At 40.6% G+C, this 19,991-nt stretch overlaps 1 protein-coding gene across 3 annotated transcripts in view; it reads left to right on the top strand.

Annotated features, from left to right (window-relative positions):
- The window catches only part of DTNA (dystrobrevin alpha), a 184,955-nt gene that overhangs the window by 68,299 nt on the left and 96,665 nt on the right, over window positions 1-19,991 (top strand). For 2 of the 3 annotated variants that reach the window (XM_050915658.1, XM_050915657.1), the window contains exon 1: window positions 16,535-16,619. In XM_050915658.1, coding sequence (XP_050771615.1) covers window positions 16,535-16,619 — 85 coding nt within the window. Of the gene's footprint in view, window positions 1-16,534; window positions 16,620-19,991 lie in introns of those variants that run through there. The other variant, XM_050915659.1, reaches the window with a different exon arrangement.

The following is a 19,991-nucleotide window of genomic DNA, read 5'->3' as shown; positions in this document are numbered from 1 at the left end:
CCAGTCTGATAAGGTGCCTTTTTTTAAAATGTTTGTACCTAGCTTTTCTGTTGAGATTTTAGAGGTGAACAGAAAGCATTCACATATGAATGCACATTGGATTTGGTGCTCAGTATTCTTCCTCTTCAGAGTAGCTCACGTAAAACTGTTCCAGGATCTGAGTTTTTGGCACTGTTCAAGAATTCAGCTGATGTCATGAACTGTTGCTGGCAGATGCAGCAACTTCCAGGGGCTTAAAACTGTTGATTCTCCAACTCTTTCTTTTTTAAGTGCATTAGTTTATCATTTTTATGTGTATGTATTTTTACAGTTTTCTAAATGTATAATCTTAGAAAATTCTAAAGCTTTTTAATGATTTCTGGTCTCCCCCTCAAGACAGTGATACCGTTTCAGTCAGTACAATTTCAACAGATCATCCCGAAATGATCTGCTGAAATTTAGGTATTTGTGTCTCAACCTTGGGTATTTTTCTTATACGGCTAACATGATTATCAAAAATGCGTATTGGTTTTCTTCCTAATGCGAGATCTTAGATGAAAATAAAGTTTGAAGGAATCCTGTTATGGTTTTTTTTCCCTCATTATTTTGACCTTATTAATGCTGCAGGTTATTTATAGCTCCATGACTGCTATGTTAAAACCTTCGCAGGCAGACTGACTCTGTCAGAAACTGCATGTTTGACAGACTTCCAGGGTTGCTGCTACTTTGAAGTGGGATCTGCTCCACCCTGGCTTCTCATGGACCCTCTGGGGCTTCTGCTCTGGGAAGCCCTGCTGATGTAGCCAGCTCATATCACTGACATACAAATGCTACCTCCAGAAGTGCTGTAGTATTTTTTTACCTCACCAAAATCTCTGTGATGTTGTGCATTAGATGATACAGCCTTAAACAGCCTGTTGCTGATATAGTGAGGAATCACTTCATACAAACGAATCTCCTGGCATTGGAGATGGCCAGTGGAAATCCTTTCAGTGCTTCTCAGCTGCAGAAAAATAAGGTGTACGCAAAGAACACCACCAAAAGGCCTTTCTTTGCCAAATATTTCAACACTTTACAGCATGTAAGTCTGTTCCAAGCAAAGGTATTTGTCCTCTCTAGCTGCTCTACAAATGAGATTGAGTGGCAAAATTGTAAATAAAATAAAAAAGTAAAATAAACTTGTAAGCAACTGGAAAAAAAAGCCTCTCTGACTCTTTCAAGTCCCCTTTTCAACTCATTTGTGTTGTAAAACCACACTTCCACACGCTTGCTTAAAACCAAGCCTGCAGCTAAATATTTACCCAATAGATTTTGTTAAATCTGTTTCAGTGCCTCTGGAAATGAATTCACACCTCTGATTCCTAAGTACCCTTTGCCTCTGGGCATCTGTAGTAAAATGCAGGTATTAGAAGAGCTGAAATAGAGTTGAGATAACTGATAACCTGAGTCAATAAGCAATGGATTGAGAAGAGAGAATGATCTTTTGTCTCTCCAGGGTTTGGAAATGGAAATTTTCGAGCTGAAAAGCTGAGCTGGACCAGGGTATTTCAGGTCCTTCAGATGATGCTTGAGAAGTATTTTCAGTGCCTGTTGTCAAGCTTCCTGCACACTCCAAGTCAGCTCCAGCCCGCCCCAGGTTGGATCTCCTGGAGAGAAGGCAATGTGCGTGGGGAGGTGCCACCACCCCCTGCAACAGTGGGAGAGGTGAAGAGGGAAGGCAAGCTCTTCTGTGGGAAATCAGCAGCAGCACATGGTGACAGCCCGCGCGGCTGGGCCTGCAACTGGAGCATGAAGGACACCGTCTTCCTGGAAGTGCCTTGGTCAGGGGACAAGAAAAAGCCCTGGTCAGCTCGGGCAGCCTCTCCAAGACCCTCAGCCCTGCAATGGGTTGTATTCAGTCTCCTTGGCAGAACAGTCCCCTGCAGGCCAGACACAGGTCGGGAGGAGCTAAAGGTTGGCCACTCACCCCACCAGAAGGTATATCAGATAATTCCACCAGTTATCTTGGCTGCTCAGTGTATTATGCTGTGTTAATTCATCTCACCTGTTAGTCCTGCCATAAGAAAAGGGGCATAGTCCTGGTTCTCGTCTGCCAAAAAGTCAGCTCCTCCCACTGACTTTGCTGCAGCTCTGTTTCGCTCTTGCCTGGGATCCTGCTACACAGGACGCGCCTGGTTTCCTGATGCAGAGCCCCACCTCTGACCACGTCTGCCCCTAGACCTGGGCTTGTTATATTCTTGTTTCTCAGGTTTCTGATCCTGAATGGTTTTGACTTCGGTACCTGACTCTAATTTGGTCCCTAGCTCTTCAAAGCCAATGCCTCATAACAGTGCCTTGTCACAGCAGAGCAAGGCTGACTGTCAGCCTTGACAGTCTGATTGTCAGTTTCAAAGGCTGAAGTTTCTCCTTCCATCACATAGGTTTGCCTTTCCCCTTTGCCCATTGCAAAGGCCTTCACCAAAGGCCAAGGTGGGAGGGCTGGCAGCATTCTCTTGCAGAGCACTGGCCAAATGTAACCCTGTCCACGGGCAGGTTTATAATTTGAGAAGTGGAAGAACTTGCTCCAGGAAGTTCTCCTATGTTGGGGTTCTGCATGTAGCTCGAGCAGCTTGTAAAAAGTACCAGTTAATTTAGCCCAGTCCAAAAAAATCACCCGCCAGAACTTCTTTTAGTAGAAGGTGGAGAACATCTGAGGAGACACTTGTGCCAAAAGGCTTTATCTACTCTCTTTTGTAAGGGAGGGGCAGCTTCTTCACAACACTAGCGCTGCTCCTAGTCACCTTGTGTCTTTAATACACTTCACTGATGTATAGGGTGCTGTGTTATTGTCATCTTTCTCAAAGGTAAAAGGGAAGTTTGGCAATTCTTCCGTCTTTTTCGTGTTTCAGCTTTTGGTGTCTGTTCAACACAAGGGAGAAATCTGAGCCCAGTGCCCAAAATCCAGCTGTGCAGTTTGCTCCCTTCCTTTGCTCTCTATTTACACTGGAGGCTAAGGCAAGAAGCAAAGTGGTTAGCTGTCACTGAGCGGTCAGCTGTAGGACATCACAACTCTGTGATGTAACGCAGGGGAAGTCTGAGAAATCAGAAGTCAGTAGAGGCAAATGGATGGTTTGGGAGAGAAGGGACAAAAAAAAGTAATAGTGAAGGCAGAAAGACCAATGGGGGAATAGGATGTGGCTGCTGAGCTGGTCTATTTTGAAGGCTGTATGTTTAAGAAACTAAATTATGAAATATGTAAAAAGAAAAAACATATATACAACTGGGGAATGGAAGATGAGCCTCTGCTGATAAAATTCTACTACATGCTATTTTATACCATTGAGAGTCTCATCCAGAAACACCTCTGGAGTCTCCATTTTACCTCATTGAAAATACAGTGTTAGGCCTACAATATATATTTCAAAGATTTATTGGGATAGTTTTAAAAGCCACAGACTGTAGTGCATTCACCACATCTCTTGAGAGACTGTCCACAGCCTCATACATCTTTCACTTCAGAGTTCCCCTGTCGAGATCAGACATTTTCTGTGTTTAAATATCATTGCTTTTATTCCTAATTAAACCCTGTGTATCACACCTAATAATTCTTTCTTCAGCATGAACAGCAGATAGCTATTTTATTCCCAGCTCATCAGCATTTAATGAAACTGTATAGATTTAATGTTACTCTCTTCCCAGAAATCAGACCCTCCTGTCTCGACCCTCTGAGTATTTCCCCATCTCTCCTCCTTGGTCCTTCCACTCTGTCAATGGCTTCCAGACAACTTGGTGCCTAAACTGGAATGTAATAGTTGAGTGTGGTTGAACCAGAGCCAAACGAAGGGAGAAGGTCTCTTGCTTCCTGCTCTGATGTGATGCATTTGATAAGGCAGAACAAAAATACACCGCTGCTTTTTTTGCCAGAATACTCAGAAGAATGTTAGACATGGTCTCAGAATTAAGCAAATGACACGTGAGATGCGAATGCACTTATTCTTGTTTGCAAATATCATTAAGCAGCTTAGCTCAAATCTGCTTATTACCAACTTAAACGACTTCAATTTAGATCCGTCTGGACCAATTTAAGGATTGGCTCCATTTACCAGCAGGGTTCAAACTGGACGTGGTTTTGTCAAGGCAGTGGTGTGGCACTTCTAACTAACACAGACTTCTCCTCAGTTTCAGTTTCTGTTGTTCTCTGAAGTAAACTGGTCGCCGCTTTGAAAGCGGCCGTTCGGCATGCGGCCAGAGCATCACACCGGCGAGCTGGCTGCTGGCTCCGCGGAGGGCTGGTTATACACAGTGCCTCTGAGGGTGGAAGTGGTCTGTAGCTACCTGCTGGTCGTAATTACCCAGGTAAATGTGCCCCTCACCTGTGACAGTCAGTTCAAGTACATTTTCTTGTCAAAATCCAAGCCTAGCGAGGTTACTGCTCTCTGAGAGGATTCATGTAATCCTCTCGCTCTTGTGGCCCAATTTGCAGTGCCCTTGCAGTAGCCACGAATAACCCGCAGCTCTGGCTGGGGTACAGCCACTGGGCTGCTGTGGTACATGGTTACGGGTGGTCAGTACCTGATAGTGAAAGTATCCATACAATGTTTTATCTGCTCAGAACCAAAGCATTTCACATAAAAATTAGCTTGTAACAGTTTGCATTGGTACTCTGTCTCCCAGAATATATCATACCTTGCAAGCTGCTGGAGGCCTTAATGCCCCATGCTTTTCTGTAGGGTGTCTCTTTGTTTTCACACTGCCCATCCGTTCCTCTTCTTCCACCAGCTGTAAGGCTTTCTCATAGTTGATGGCCGCTGATTTTTGGTGACCAGTCTTTGTGAAATGTCTGTGTAAGTGTGGTGGATCTTGGAAATGGCACCTTCACAGCTGGGAGTTCAGTGGTTGGGGTTGCTACACGGAGTGGTTTTTGAGGCAGTTCTCCTAGAACTGCTGTGTTGTGTGGTCTTTGGAAAAAACTCCTACTGAATGCAACTGTGACGTAAGGACAGGAAAGTCCTTATTCATTCATTGAATAGCCTCACTGAAGTCCACAGCAGTTCTCCCAGGGTAAAAAACTATCCTGCACAGGTGAAAACGTTGGCTTGAGACCATTAATTCTTCCTGGCAATGGGAGACATACAGCATGTAAAGCATTTGTCTTCTGTTATGGCTTTATGTGTGCATTGAAATGTAAGTAGTTGTTTTGTACTAAATGTATGTAGAATAATAGACCTCAGCAGAAATAGAAGGAAAATGAGATCTTTGCAAAGGAAGGAGGTATTGAAAAATTAGTTTGAGGAAGCTTAGTCTTTTTGTGGAACACAACAGAAGCACGTACAGACTTACAGTGCTGTGTGACTGTGTCTTGACTGTTTTGGCACCTCTTGTAACCTGTCGTTAATGTTACAAAAGTCACTTTTCCACAACAGTTGATGCATTCTGTGCATCCTAGAGCAATGCTTGAGTAGGAGCATGTCTTCTGTCTTGACTGCCCTTAGATGAGTGTTTCTAAGAAGCTATCTGTCTACTTCATTTTACATGAACAAAAATCTCTTTTAACAACCGTTTGGGGATTTCAAAGTACATCAGGAATCTTTGCAACCCTAGCTGCCAGTTTGATTAGCTATGCTTCTTCTGGGCTTTCCTGTGCTCCCCTTGGATTTCTTCACATTCCCTCCTCGCCATGGGAAAGGTAGCTTCAAGACACTGAAATTTCTCCAGATGAAAGTCTGCTTACAAGCATATTTCTACCAGGTGAAATGTTTATGCTGCATTGGAGGGATTTTTATAACCTAAATGTTCTTTCACAATATAATTAATACTGTTTTATTAAAAATGTTCCTCTTCAAGCATATTTTGCAGGTACAACAGTAACTCGAGTTTAGCATGGTCCAACCAGTGTTAGAGGTAATGTGCGTATCTGAGAGGAAAGAACAGGATCAGTGAATCATACGTAGCAGTCTGTTTCTGCTGTGTCCATTTACAAGCATCACCAGCCATTATCTTTGCATTCAATATTTCAAGCATTAGCTTTCTGTTCTGGCTTAGTGTATGAGACTATTTGCTACATAATTATATTGTATTTCATTTTCTTCTGTACGCTATTGTAATAATGATATTGCCTAATAAAATAATGTCAGATTTTAATTAGGTTAAAAGTAATTTGGTATATTAGGTTTTTTATTTGAGAAAATAAACTAGCCGATAGTGCATATCAAGCTGTCCATTTTTTTTCGTTTGCATTTGTTTTCATTTCCTGTTGTCCTTTACCTGTTGAAATAAGGGTGGGTTTTTTCTTGAATTGTTTTAAGTTACTATGGCCCTTCACAGCCTTACATCTAACATATTGATGTTGTAGTGAGGACATAAGATGCCTAACTTACTGTGCTGGTTTTGGCTGGGATAGAGTTAATTTTCTTCACAGTAGCTAGTATGGGGCTGTTTTGGATTTGTGCTGAAAACAGTGTTGATAGTACAGGGATGTTTTTCGTTATTGCTGAGCAGTGCTTACACAGAGTCAAGGCCTTTGCTGCTTCTCACCCCGCCCCACCAGCGAGGAGGCTGGGGGTGCACAAGAAGTTGGGAGGGGACCCAGCTGGGACAGCTGACCCCAACTGACGAAAGGGATAGTCCATACCATATGGCATCATGCTCAGCAATAAAAGCTGGGGAAAGAAGGAGGAAGAGGGGGATGTTCGGAGTGATGGCCTTTGTCTTCCCAAGTAACCGTTAACGCATGATGGAGCCCTGCTTTCCTGGAGATGGCTGAACACCTGCCTGCGGATGGGAAGCAGTGAATGAATTCCTTGTTTTGCTTTGCTTTGCTTGCGTGCATGGCTTTTGCTTTCCCTATTAAACTGTCTTTATCTCAACCCACGAGTTTTCTCATTTCTACTCTTCTGATTCTCTCCCCCATCCCACCAGGGGGGAGCAAGCGAGCAGCTGTGTGGTGCTTAGTTGCCGGCTGGGGTTAAGCCACGACACTTACTATTTATTAAACGGTTAGTTTTGCAAAAATTCTTGCTCCTAATAAATAGCTGCACCTTATTAATCACTGAAATGAATTAACTAGACTAATGTGAAAAAGTATGGTAATATGGTATGAGAGTAGTCCAGCAACGGGAGGCCTAAATTTGCTGGGAGGCAAAGACAATACATTTGCATCAAAGAGAGTTTTGTAACAGGAAAGCTTATGCTAACCTTCTGTGGTGGGATACTTTAGGAATAACCAGTGATGTATGAACTGACAGAAAATGTAGTTCTCTTCGCAGTTCACTTTTATAAGAGTGTCCTGAATAGCATCTCAACATGCATCCAAATAATGAAGAGGAGAAAGATGAAAGGAGCAAAGATTCTTGTGTTTCTTACACCCTTCTCTTTAATTCTGTAATTTCTTTTGCTTTCCAAGTGACCTCAGTACTCTGTAAACTTCCGCATCACATGCGGAGGAGGTATGTTCTCTGTTAGGTACATCTCTGCACGTGACTGAAGCTTATCTTGTGTTGGGAGATATTCTGACTCCTCCTTGAAGTGCCGTTTCCAAGTACATTCCCTTTTGTATACACTGTTTGTAGGCTGTCCTTTTTGTTAGACGTTTATTAAGGACAAAATAGAAAAACCTTTGAGCCCAGTTCAGCAGTCCATTCCTCTTCAGCTAAGTACTCAGTCAGCACAATGGAATTCAAGCATATGCTTTGAGTTCAGTGTGTGTGTAAAGGCTTTGCAGAATAAGGACAGATTAAAGAAAGCTTTTGTTGAACTGGAGCCCATCTGAGTTTGCCTTTCCTATGCGTTCACCATTAGAAGACTCAGAAATGTTTGTATTGGCCTGTAATTTCTTGTCCCTTAAATGTTTACAAATTTAGACATCTCATTGCTTGGATTTTTTTCTACTGTTTCTTCTGTTATCACATGGTACTGCCAGCCTACCTGTTCTGTTTCTGTTAGATATAATGACTGTATTGCTGTACTGCTTGTGTGGTTATTCATGGGTATGCAGGCAGGCAGTTATGGAACGAGAATGTACAGACACTGATTTTAATCATTCTGACTCTGGGATAGTTAGTATCTTAACTGAGTATCTTGAGGACTGAACTGTTATAGCTCAGGCTGCCAAGTGAAATCATTTTAACAATGCACGTGGAACTTGTTTTCCCACCACGAACTTAGAGACTTAGACGTGTGTCCTTCAATGTGATCTGGTACTTGAAAACAGAATTAAAAGGAACAAGTTGGCATCTGCTTTAAAAGAATCCTCAGCTGAATGCAGCCACCAAAATGATCAAGTTGTATCACTTTTACCCGAGTCATCAGGCCACTCACAGAAGGGATATGGCCAGTTAAAAAAGAGAAAATCTCCCATTTCCTTATTCCCTGACAACAGCTAATTGCTAAAAATGCCTTCTTCAGATGTTAATTAGATCAGCCTGTAGGCTGCTCTTACTTGCATTAAGGATCTGATTTCTCTGTCCATGAGATTCATACAGACTCAGTAATCAAAGCTTTTTTTGTCTTAGAAGGTATACTTAACCCAAATATGCTCATAAATTCACTAATTCCCATCCTAGTGCCATTCTTCTGTCCTAGTGCCTGCTCTCACTGAACTTCAAGGCAAATTAACAGCTACCACCATGAAAGAATATATGCGAACAATTTCATCAGTGCCTCATGATTCTTTCATTTGCAATTTATTTTCCACCTTTCCCCCAACTAGATCTGGAGAGACTTGGATTTCCATGGGAATGTTTTTAAATATTCTTTTTTTTAGCTGTTGTTGTTTATATATAATTCAGACTACTTTTCATGAATCTATTTGTTATAATATTTCAGAAAATTAAAAAGCGAAAAAAGGCCAAAGGAGTCTATTTCAGTCATAAAGGTGAAAAAGTTTAAATTCTTCTTGGTTGTCAGTTGAATAATGGAAAATTCTTCTTAGGTGATAAGGTTTTTTCAACTTCTCTGAATCAATGGTTGTTCAGTTAATTGTGTGGATGCCAAAAGTTTTGATCAGGTAAGGTGACAAAAGCCAGCAGCCTCTCTATTAACTAATTTGTTTGACTACCCACAGTACTTAATTTTAGTGAAAGATTTTCACAGTACACGCAAAGGAGCTCAATAATTTCAACTGCCTAGGAATGTATCTTCTCCCACAGCTACCATTTGGTTTATTTGGATGTTTTTATAATTCTAAGGAGATGAAAGTACCTACTGTCCTACAGAAAATAATCATCAAATCCCTGTTTACAAAAACTGACAACTTGTATTATTGAAATTGGCAGAAGCCAGGAAATGCTTCCCAACACAATTGTATCACTGACAGCTTACTCAAATGAATTTGGGTTTAATTATGGCAGCACAAGAACTGAAAGATCCCTTTGACTAAGTAGGAGTTTAATTATATGTGAAATCCTGCAACCTGCTTTGTGTCTGTACAATGGCAAATAAAAAGACCTGAGAGAAGACCAGAGTACCAAAGTATCAGAGTATCAATTACATGCTTCCTGTGATAAAGTCCGTATAACTTTTTATCCCTTGAGTTTCATTATGGTTTTCCCTATGAATTATTCCTTGCCTAACCAGCTGAAAGAAGTAGAATTGCAAATTTGAGTGTTTAAAGGCGATCAATACTTTACTGAACTTGGGTTTTAGGAAAATAGTTCTGAAAAAACATATGTTGAAGGAAGAACAGTTGGGTGAAATTCAGCTCCATGATGAGGGCATGGCAAAACTCCGTTAAAAGATTAACACATCAGACAAGCAGATTTGGCATTGTATATTGTCAACTTTTGTGTCTGAGTTTTGGGGTTTTCTTCTTTTTCTGGAATGTGTTTTGAGTGTAACAAAAAAGAAATGACTGTTAGCGGAGGTTATTTCTAACTACTCCTCAGCTGAACTAAGGCTCTGAAACGTTGTGCATGAGTATAAAGGAAATCAATATCTGCTTTATTTGTTTTAAAATATTTAATACAACTTGGATGAAATATAATTTTAAAATAGCATTTGAATAGAACTTTGAAAACCTGTATTTAAATCTGTACCAGTTAGCTAAAATCAATCCCTACTGTTTATCATCAGAACTGTTTATCAGAAGTGATGGCAATGAAGCACTGGATAAAAGTTTTTTGGAGCTGACCAAAATGATTTTATTGGATAATTTTATACTCTCAAAGGGTGGAAACATATTTGAAGCACTGAATGTTAGTTTTCTTTCCATGTTTCATCCAATAGAGTTGTTTCTTGTAGTGCCAGGAAGGCTGACTCTGAAAGAGCATGGTTGGAAAAATATGTCTAAGCAACTCTTGTAAGACAGTTTTGTAAAGTTTCACATATATATTGTAAGTCTTAAGTACTGGTTTTCTTAAAAGTCTTTCATGTCTGGAGTAGTAAGATTCTCTAAGAGAAGTCCTCCTTTGTGTTCCAGAGAAAAGCTGAAAATTATACTCTACAAGCACCCATAAAAAGCGGAAAAACAAAGATTTTGGGATATATTTTGGCCTAGTTAATAACATTTTGAATTCCTGAACTTGATAATGCCTAGTGCACATGGAAAGTGACTGGTGATTCCTCTGTTCCCTGAAGCCAAACAGTCACAGCATCCCCTGTTAAAGTTCTGATACTGTACAGTATTAAATATGAAATGAGTCTATTTTGACTGTCATGTTTTCTGTCTTCAGATTGCCCTTTTTTTCGTTAGTGATGAACCTCTTCACAATTTGTTTTTTAGACCTTGCAGATAAGATTTGCATAGCATTCAGACTTCCTTGAAGACTGTGTGTTATGAAAAGGAGTTGCAGTGATTGCCTTATTAGGCATTTTTGACAGTTCCTACTAAGGCTATGAAGCTCCCAAAAGGGGAACTGATGAAAAATCTGTTGGAAAATTCTTTCTTAAAAACAAAAGACACATTTCACTAAAGGAATAAATCAAGAGAGAATTTAATTTTTTTTTGTAATATTAAAATTGCAAAATAGGACAAAAATAAGAAGAGGCAGACTTGCTGAGGCTCATGTTGGAGATGAGCTTAGCAACAGCTTTTATTTTCCTTCTTCACTGTAAAAAGCTCATCTAGATAAAATACAAACAAGCATTGTAAGTGCAATGCAATTATACCTAGCCTCAGGAAAGAGCATTGACCAATTTTATTATAGTGCCAAAGATTAGTCCTGGAATGTAAAGCTGAGAGAGACCTATTAGGGACCTGCTTCATTAAAAGATGTGGAACAAGACATTCATAAGGCACCAATAAATCCATTAAGGGGAAGAGGGCTCTGAAATGGCCTTTCATGATTCTCTTATTAACTTCAAGGATTGCTGAGGCTGGTGACTTTGCAAATACGGTTTTAGCTAACACTCACTGTCCCTTTTAACTCTCTGTTCTCCAGTCCAAATTCACTTTGAAATAAGCAGCCATAACTCTGCTCTAGTTAGCTGAGCAGCATCCACCTACCAGGGCTGAATTTGGAGAAAATGGGAGAAGAGGAAAAATCTATGGAAAATCTTCTCTGTCATATTGCTATGAATCCTGCATGAACAGCACTCCAAACCTAGCTGTTGACTACAGCTTTTAAGTTCCTCATAAAGTCACTGTAAGCTAGACCCTAGCAGGCTCTTTCATTTTCATGAATCAAAATTTCTGATGCTGGTAAACCCTGAAAAGAAATAGCAGTTTGTTACGTATGGAGGGCGTTTTGATAAAACTGTTCCGAGCAATGGCAGACAAAGAGCCCGTGCTGCTAAAAAATGTTACTGTTGTCTGCACAAAGCTGGGTTTAAATATTGACCAGCTGCATAGAAAATAGCATCAGATTTGTCAACGGCATGAAAAATAGCCACTGAGAAACCAGCACATTTCTCTGCATCCTAATGCTTCCAGTTCCCAGAGATACCAAAGCGAATATCTAACATTTGACACTTCGTGGAAGAAAAAAAATAGCTGTTTATATCAGGAGTTCCAGATTTCCTCGCTAGGGAACTACAAACTGCTCAGATAAAGGATGCTTGAGCCTGGTTGATATTTTCTACCAAATGATGGTACTCTTTCCAAAAGTGATCTCGAGATACTCACTGTTGGTTTTACCAGTCTTCTGGAGCAAAACCTCCAGCTAGAGGTTGTGTCCCAGAACACTCCCAAGTGCTTCAGAGCTGCAGCGAGCACAACTGGGCAAGACTCGGGCAGAGACAAGTGTTTCTCTTTTTCCTCTGTGCCTGCTGCAATGGAAAAAACAACTTTTATTGGTTCCTGAAAGACCGTCAGCAGTGTCACCGGTCAGGATTCAGAGCCTCTTCTGTCAAATGCGTGGCTGCATCTCAACCATCACATGGGACTTGATAAATTTTTCATGCCACAAGTAATCAATTTCAGCAGACAATTGTCCTCACTAGCGTGCTTCCCGCCTCCCCAGGGCACTTGATCCGTCATGGACAAACGGGATGGGGATTTGTGGAAGTGTTAATGGGGTGGCTTTTCTCAGAGCCATCAGACTGTGTGTGTGTGTGTGTGTCAGGTTGGGAATCTTTGACAGTCGCCTGGGAAGCATATGGAACACTCCAGAGGGGAGCTCCTTCTCCAGATATACAGGCAATTACTTCTTTTGATGGTTTTTTGGAGCTAATGATTTAATTGTGGCAGGCATTGCTTTTACCGTGCATAGAGATAGCTCAGGAATTTTTAAGAAGGACGATGTAAAACGGGGGTTAATTAAATATGCTATTTACCCTATAAATACTAAAACAAGAAAAACACTGATGTGTGAGAGAGATTGTTACAGTACTCATAACACAAAGCAGCACAACAGCAAAGGAAAGAAAAGAGTCATTTAGTTGTCACCTTATGTATATTATATGATATGCCCTCCCAGATTTTATAAACAAATAAAGTATATTAAAAAAATAGACCACCTATGCTTCTCATACATGATAAGCATGAAGATGAAATTGTAATCAAAAGAGTTCAAATCAAACTAAATTATTCCTTTATTTATTCTTTTCCGTAAAGCGCTACTAACGTCATAAAAGTTTTCAGCTTGAAACACTGGTAGAAATGAAACATTCACAGTATCTTTTTCAGAGGCTGGAAACCTCATGCTTGGAATGATTTCTGCTCTGGAATGTCTGTAATATACTGAAGCCTTAATACCTTGCTAATTGGTACCTCACTAATTAGCCCGTGACAAGAATTTTAATTAGACGCACAGTAGGTGTTCTCCCTACCTGCAGAGGAGCTATTTCCTGGGGAGAAAAGTGAAGGGAAAGAGATAGTGGAAGCGATTGACAGAAGACAAATATAATCTAATCCCTACTATGGGAAGAGTGTACATTAATTAATATTTTTCAAAATTACGTCTCTGATATTTTATTCTGTTTTATAAAGTACATTAAAGTTCACTTTGTGATTTGCTCTTTTCCCCTGTACAACAAATTGTACTTTTTTTTTCTGTGACTTGACATGTGTTATAAGGAAAATGAGAAATATTGGAACATGACTGTATTCGGTTATGCTCACGGCCAGCCCCAGGGACTGAGCTGAGCACATCCCAGGCTCAAAGCATGAGTCTCTGTAATCTGAGTTAAAGAGCTGAGCTGTGTACCTGTGAGCTGGATCAAGGTGAACAAGGCTGAAAAGGGAGATGCCCAACACCCATGACCAATGGCGTTAGTTGAGCCTGGGCTGTAGCACATTCTAGAGTTAAAAATGCATACAAAAAGCTTGGAAGACACATATGAGTGAATTCGTATCAATGGCGACTCAAAAATAACAATATTGATAAGCATCATCTATCATTTTTCTTCTATCAGGAAAAGATGCGAAGGAGGGATAGAAGATACCTATCTGAAAATACTGCCACCACTAATGTTCTCATTAGCTTAATGGCATATATCCCATTGCAGAGGATTTTAGGATTGTCATGTGGGATTAAGGCTATTTTAAAATCTGCAAAATATCTAGTGCAGTGAGAGTCTTAAAAATATAAATACAAAGTTTCTTCCCTCTCCAAGGAAGCTTGAGTTGTGTGTGTATAAATATAAAGTTATTTGTCAGGCCTGGTAATCCCCATAAGCCCAAGCTGTGAAAAGGGTGATTCAGTTTCAGTAGATAATTGGACATTCTGAAAAATGATGATCAGGTCCAGGGAACATTTTATATAAGGAGATATAAACATCAATAAAAGTAAGGGGAGGATGAATTGCACAAAAGGGAAAACCAGTTAATGATTTTTACCCCACTGAAAGGACACTTTAGGAATGGGCTCTCTGAAGGAGTTGGAGAACTTGCTGTACAATTTGCATTATTTGAAAAATACCTTTTTTTACTTACTTTTGACTGGGAAAATTCTTCCACATGGTGAATAAGGTCACAGGTGAGCCATGTTCCAGTGGATGCACTGTAGATACTTAAAAGCAATAGCTAAGGAATATTTTTATCCAAGAGGCAGTATGAGGGAAGGGAGAATAAGGTTGCACCCCTTTTGTTTTTGATAACATTTGCAGCAATCACTGTGAGACCAGTGATTACGTCACGAATGTTAGAGAACATTGGTGGAATGAAAACAGCAAATTAATAAATGGAGAAAAATCTGTGAGATTTAAGTGTAAATTGTATCAAGAAACTGAAAGAAGCTGATGTAATCCTTGTGCCAAAATCAAAATAGCCCAATCTCAGTCAATTAGTATGAACAGTATATAGTCTGAAAACCAGTTGCACATTGTTTGTAGAATAATTCTGAATGCAGAAGTCAGAGAAAATTATGATGGCCTGTGACCCACTGTACAGTGGGTTTACATATAATAGAAGTTAAATACTTCTACAAGTAATAGAAGTTAATCTAAAATTGTATTTGCTCTGAAGTATTCACTCGACTGCCCTGCCTGGTAAAAGATGCTATCTTTTCAAAGGGCTTTATTAACCCACCTGTCCCACGAGATCTGGTCATTCTTCATGGCAAATTTGTCTCCTACTATGAGTTCGATTAGAAAAAGAAAGGAGTGGGGAACTCAAGCTGGGGTTAGTGGGATTACATCGTTTTTCATCTTTTATGGGCAGAGATTTAAGGCTGATCCAGGTACAAAAGATATTACTACTTGCTGTCTAATTAGGATGCAGGTTGGGTCTGGCATATCTTGAGGTATATCTCATCTTGCAGGTAGGTGTGAGTCTTCCCTGACACCTCTAAGCTAGCAAGACGTCTACTGCCTCTGGATCAGAGGCTGTGTGGCCACTTCTGTAAAGCTCTATACTGAAAGCTGTTATCTGTGCAGAAAGGCAGGTTATATTAGCTCAGACTTAATGCCATGCTACACGTATCTGTATCACTCCTGGCCAAATTAGAGCATAAGGGTGAACTTGAATATCCGTGCAAACAGGCTGCAGCCATACCCTTTAGTCCACTTCTAGTGGGACTGCTGCTCACATCACAAAAAGTCCTGTTTTTGGAAAAGGCAGTTATAATGTGCCACTACTTCATTTGAACAGTGCATTTTGGAAGGGAAAAAAACCCCACACAACAAAACACCTCTTATGTGATTGCCTTTCTTTCTCTGAGAAATAAAAGGAAACTGGTTTTCTATCCCGAGTCTTTTGGTGACGGTAGACTTCAGCATCCAGTACTTTTATCCTTCCTGTTATATACATCTGTGGGTTTGCTATGGGATATGGTGGAATATTTTGGATTGCAGGCCTCTACAGAGCATCTCCTTTATATCACAAGTTGTCCAATGTTATTTTACAGAGTCTAGTTGAGATAAGGATGTAGATTACAATGCAGGTCAGAAGCCCTAACCAGACTTGGCAGGGAGGAAAGGATATTGGTTTGCTGGAGTAATTACCCATAGGAAGTGGTGATGCTGACACTGGTTTCATTTTTCAAGTGCTGCTAAAGATGTTTATCTTTACTCTGAAGGCTTTAGTCTTTCATGGTTTGAATGCTGGCTGTGAAGGAAGCTGTCTCTTTTCTTTATGCTGTATCCAGCAGTAGCGCTCTTTGAAATATTCTGAAGATTTTTATATCTGAAAACTGAAGGAAAATATATTCTTACTTCTGAGCCTTTTACTGGAACTCATTTAATCAGAGACTTACTGTCTTGAATTTGAATATTTGGAGTGTATTTGCTTGAGTAAATAGAGGGTATTATGTTGTGGAGTAGAAATTTAGTTGCTGTTGTGTTATTTTTTTTGTCTCCTCCACCCAGAATTGGCTAGAAAGGCGTTTTCTAAACTGTAAAATAATACCTGAATCTTTTATGATTTCTTCTCTCTTACATAATTTAAACTGAAGATTCCTTATTTAAGAAAAGCTAAAATGAATTTCAGAGCTTGTGTTATGTAAGTCAGTTAGTTACATCAAGCAGAAAAACTGAACATTGCCTTTGGGAGAGAGAGAGAGGGGGAAAGCAAATGCTTGAAAGCAGAGTCTAGGGAATGGAGGACAATTTGGGGACCGGCTTCTCCGCAAACCATGCCACAGAGAGGCTGGCAAAAGGCATTGGGTACACGTGGAGCACCAGTCAACCTCAAAGGTTCTCTGGGATCGATTATGGATGCTTATGTACGTATGTTCAGTCTGGGAATAATACTCAGTATTTTCACATGATTTTGTCTTCCAGAATGATTGAAGATTGTGGGAAGAGAGGAAATACCATGGCAGAAAGAAGGCAGCTGTTTGCAGAAATGCGTAAGTACTTCCTAGAAATGCTTCCCTGTGATAGACGAAGCCAGTTGCAATGCAGTGTCAGTAAAATTTATGCAGGCTTTCCACCTCAAGTAACTGGTATCTCCATTTCACAAATGGTTTCATGTCGTGAGACTAAAACTACAGGAAAATGGGCTGATTTGACCGAATAGCAGGAGAGAGGGGGTTTCTACATCAGATTTTGTGATTGTATTATTCTAATCAGTAGCTTCTTGAGACAAAAATGCTGCAATACACAGGTAGCAATGAAGAGAGATAAAGGTCTCCAAAAGACTACATCTTTTAGTGGGGGTATCTGTAGTGGGTTGACCCAGCCAGCTGCTAAGCACCCACACAACCACTTGCTTAATCCCCAACCAGCGCCCAGGGCGATGGGAGAGAATATAGGGAGAGCAAAAGCAAGAAAACGCGTGGCTTGAGATAAAGACAGTTGATTAAGTGACGGAAAGAGAGAAAAAAAATGACAACAAAAAACAACAAGTGATGCAAAGGTGGTCACTCACCGCCTCCCAAAAGCAGTTCGATGCCTAGCCAGTCTCCAAGCAATGTCCACCTTGGAAGACAAAACTCCCCACGCCCTTCTTTCCCTAGCCCAGTTTTATAGCTGAGCATAACATTATATGGTATGGATTATCCTTTTGGCCAGGTGGGGTCATCTGTCCTGGCTGGGTCCTCTCTCAACCTCTTGCCCACCCCCAGCTGACTCTGGGAGGGTACAGAGTAGGAAACAAATAGGCCTGGATGCTGTGCAAGCGTTGTTCAGCAATAGCTAAAACATCGGTGAGTTATCAACAGTTTTAGCCACAAATCTAAAACACAGCACCATGCAGGCTGCTATAAAAAGTTAACTCCATCTCAGCCAGACACAGTACAGGGAATCACATACTACACGCCCCACTTCAGCACATTTTTTATAGTTTCTAGTGAAGCTTTGTGTTCCCTGCAGAATAGTGTGTCAGGGATGTACTATACTAACAATGTTCCTGCAGTTCTCTTGACAGTCATCCCTTATTTCTCTTACAAACTATCCACCATTTCTCAAGGAAATTCTATTACATGTGAAATTTGAGACTGTCACCCTGTTACTAGATCTATCTAAGTTCTGTCTGTAATTACTAAGCTTCCTATTATTTGTCCCCTGCAACATAGTAAAAAATGACAGAACATCTCCCCCATCTTCTGGGGGAGACTAAGATGAGCATTACTGGGACTTGAGCAGCTGTGCACACTGAAAGGCCAGGTCTGTGCTGGTGAATTAAATGTGCTCGGGACTGTTCTCCAGGGGCGAGCCCAGGGGTGACCGAATGCCCTACATCTGCGCTCCTGAGCTCCCCAAATTAAGGACTTCTCATTCAGTGGCCTACTGAGAACGGTCTTGGCCCATTCCACTGTGTCCGCTAGCTCTGTTGTGCCCTGTAATGATTTCAATATCACGCAAGGCTTGCTGTTGTAACTCAGATGGATATTTCGCTTGTCCCTTGTGTACAACAACTTGGACCAAGTCCTTGGAGGGAGAGGTTGTTCTTTGCCCAGCAGCAAAAAAAAAAAAAAAAAGAAAAACAAGCAAAAAGGATGATGCATTTGTCCATTATCAGAACATACTATAGTTTTAATTAGAATTATAGCGAGGACTTGAGTGTGAATCAGCTACAGTCAATAGCACAACTTCCATTAACTTCAGTTAGTTTGAAATATTCCTAAAATGGAAGATAATTGCTTAAGACTTTGCTGTGAGGATTTATGGTTTGTTCCTACAGTTTTGAAGGCTGTTTTGCTGTTGGGTTGTTTTGGTGGAGTTAAGGAGGTGTTGGGAAAATTTACAATCAGCAGTTGGAGGCAGAGGAGGGACTGTTTTCCCATACTGTACACAAATAGTTATTGTGTACTATTTTTTCTTTCACATTTTAGTTTTTTGACATATTTACTTGAGTCTGGTTTACTTCACATGTGCTTCCCTTTTCTATTTGCCTGCCTCCCTTCCTCCTCCTACTACACATGCACACAGAGAACTGGGTTCCAACTAGGTAAAAAGAGGGGAAAATATTCAGTCTTTGTGAAAAACTAAATATGTTTTAGGCAAAGAAATGTCCATATTCACAAAACACTGAATTTTGCATTTTGAGAGTCACTTGGATTCCTGTGTGTGTAAAGGGTGTGCTTCACTGAAACAGAAGCTCAACCTGGCATTGCACTCAGGTGGCCTCAGCTGTGTGCAAGCCCGCATGATCCATGTTTAACAAAAACAATGTGCTCCACAAGCCCTACGTGCTGTGGGCCATGCGAAGCTTCTTAACGTTATAACAAACATAAGCTTCTGGTAGAAAGTTAAACTCCACAACCTGCCGATGTTAGAGGAAGAAAATTAATAATTGTCGCGGTTTAACGCCAGCCGGCAACTAAGCACCACGCAGCCGCTCACTCACTGCCCCCCCTCACCTGGGATGGGGGAGAGAATCAGGAAAAAAACCCTCGTGAGTTGAGATAAAGACAGTTTAATAGGACAGAAAGGAAGGAAAAACAATTATAATGATAATAATAATATAACAATAGCAATACTAAAAGAATTAAACTATACAAAGCAAGTGGTGCACAATGCAATTGCTCACCACTCGTTGACCGATGCCCAGTTAGTTCCCGAGCCGCGATCCGCCCCTCCCAGCCAACTCCCCCAGTTTATATACTGGGCATGACATCATATGGTATGGAATATTCCTTTGGCCAGTTTGGGTCAGCTGTCCCGGCTGTGTCCCCTCCCAGCTTCTTGTGCCCCTCCATCCTTCTTGCTGGCTGGGCATGAGAAGCTGAAAAATCCTTGACTTAGTATAAACACTACTTAGCAACAACTGAAAACATCAGTGTGTTATCAACATTATTTTCCTACTAAATCCAAAACACAGCACTATACCAGCTACTAGGAAGAAAATTAACTCTGTCCTAGCTGAAACCAAGACAATAATATAGAGGACTTTTTGCCAGTGTTTTAGGTTCTTGCAGTCATACTGCAAGTCTGTCATTAAAACCCCACAGTACTTGTAGAAAGTGGGTCATGTGCCAGACTACACAAGACAGCAAAAAAACAAAAACAAAAACAAAAAAAACCAAACAAACAAAAAAACCCACCAACTTTTCCTGCCTTTTTAAGTAGGAAATTTGTTCTGAACAAGGAATAGATGGATTTGACTCTCACTTTAGATTTGGGCCGCTATGTAATTTTCGCTGTATTTAAAGAAGTTTAGTTTGACTTTTTTGTTTCCTTTCCTTCAGAAGAGGCATCTTTCTAGTTCCAAATTACAAACTTCTGTGAATTAGTATCATAATCAATATCATCTCCTGTAGAGTCCTGTGGTTAAAGCT

Source organism: Gymnogyps californianus, chromosome 2, assembly GCF_018139145.2.
Source record: "Gymnogyps californianus isolate 813 chromosome 2, ASM1813914v2, whole genome shotgun sequence".
Classification (NCBI taxonomy): Eukaryota; Metazoa; Chordata; class Aves; order Accipitriformes; family Cathartidae; genus Gymnogyps; species Gymnogyps californianus.
The sequence above is the reverse complement of the archived record's forward strand: the minus strand, read 5'-3'. Positions and strand labels throughout refer to the sequence as shown.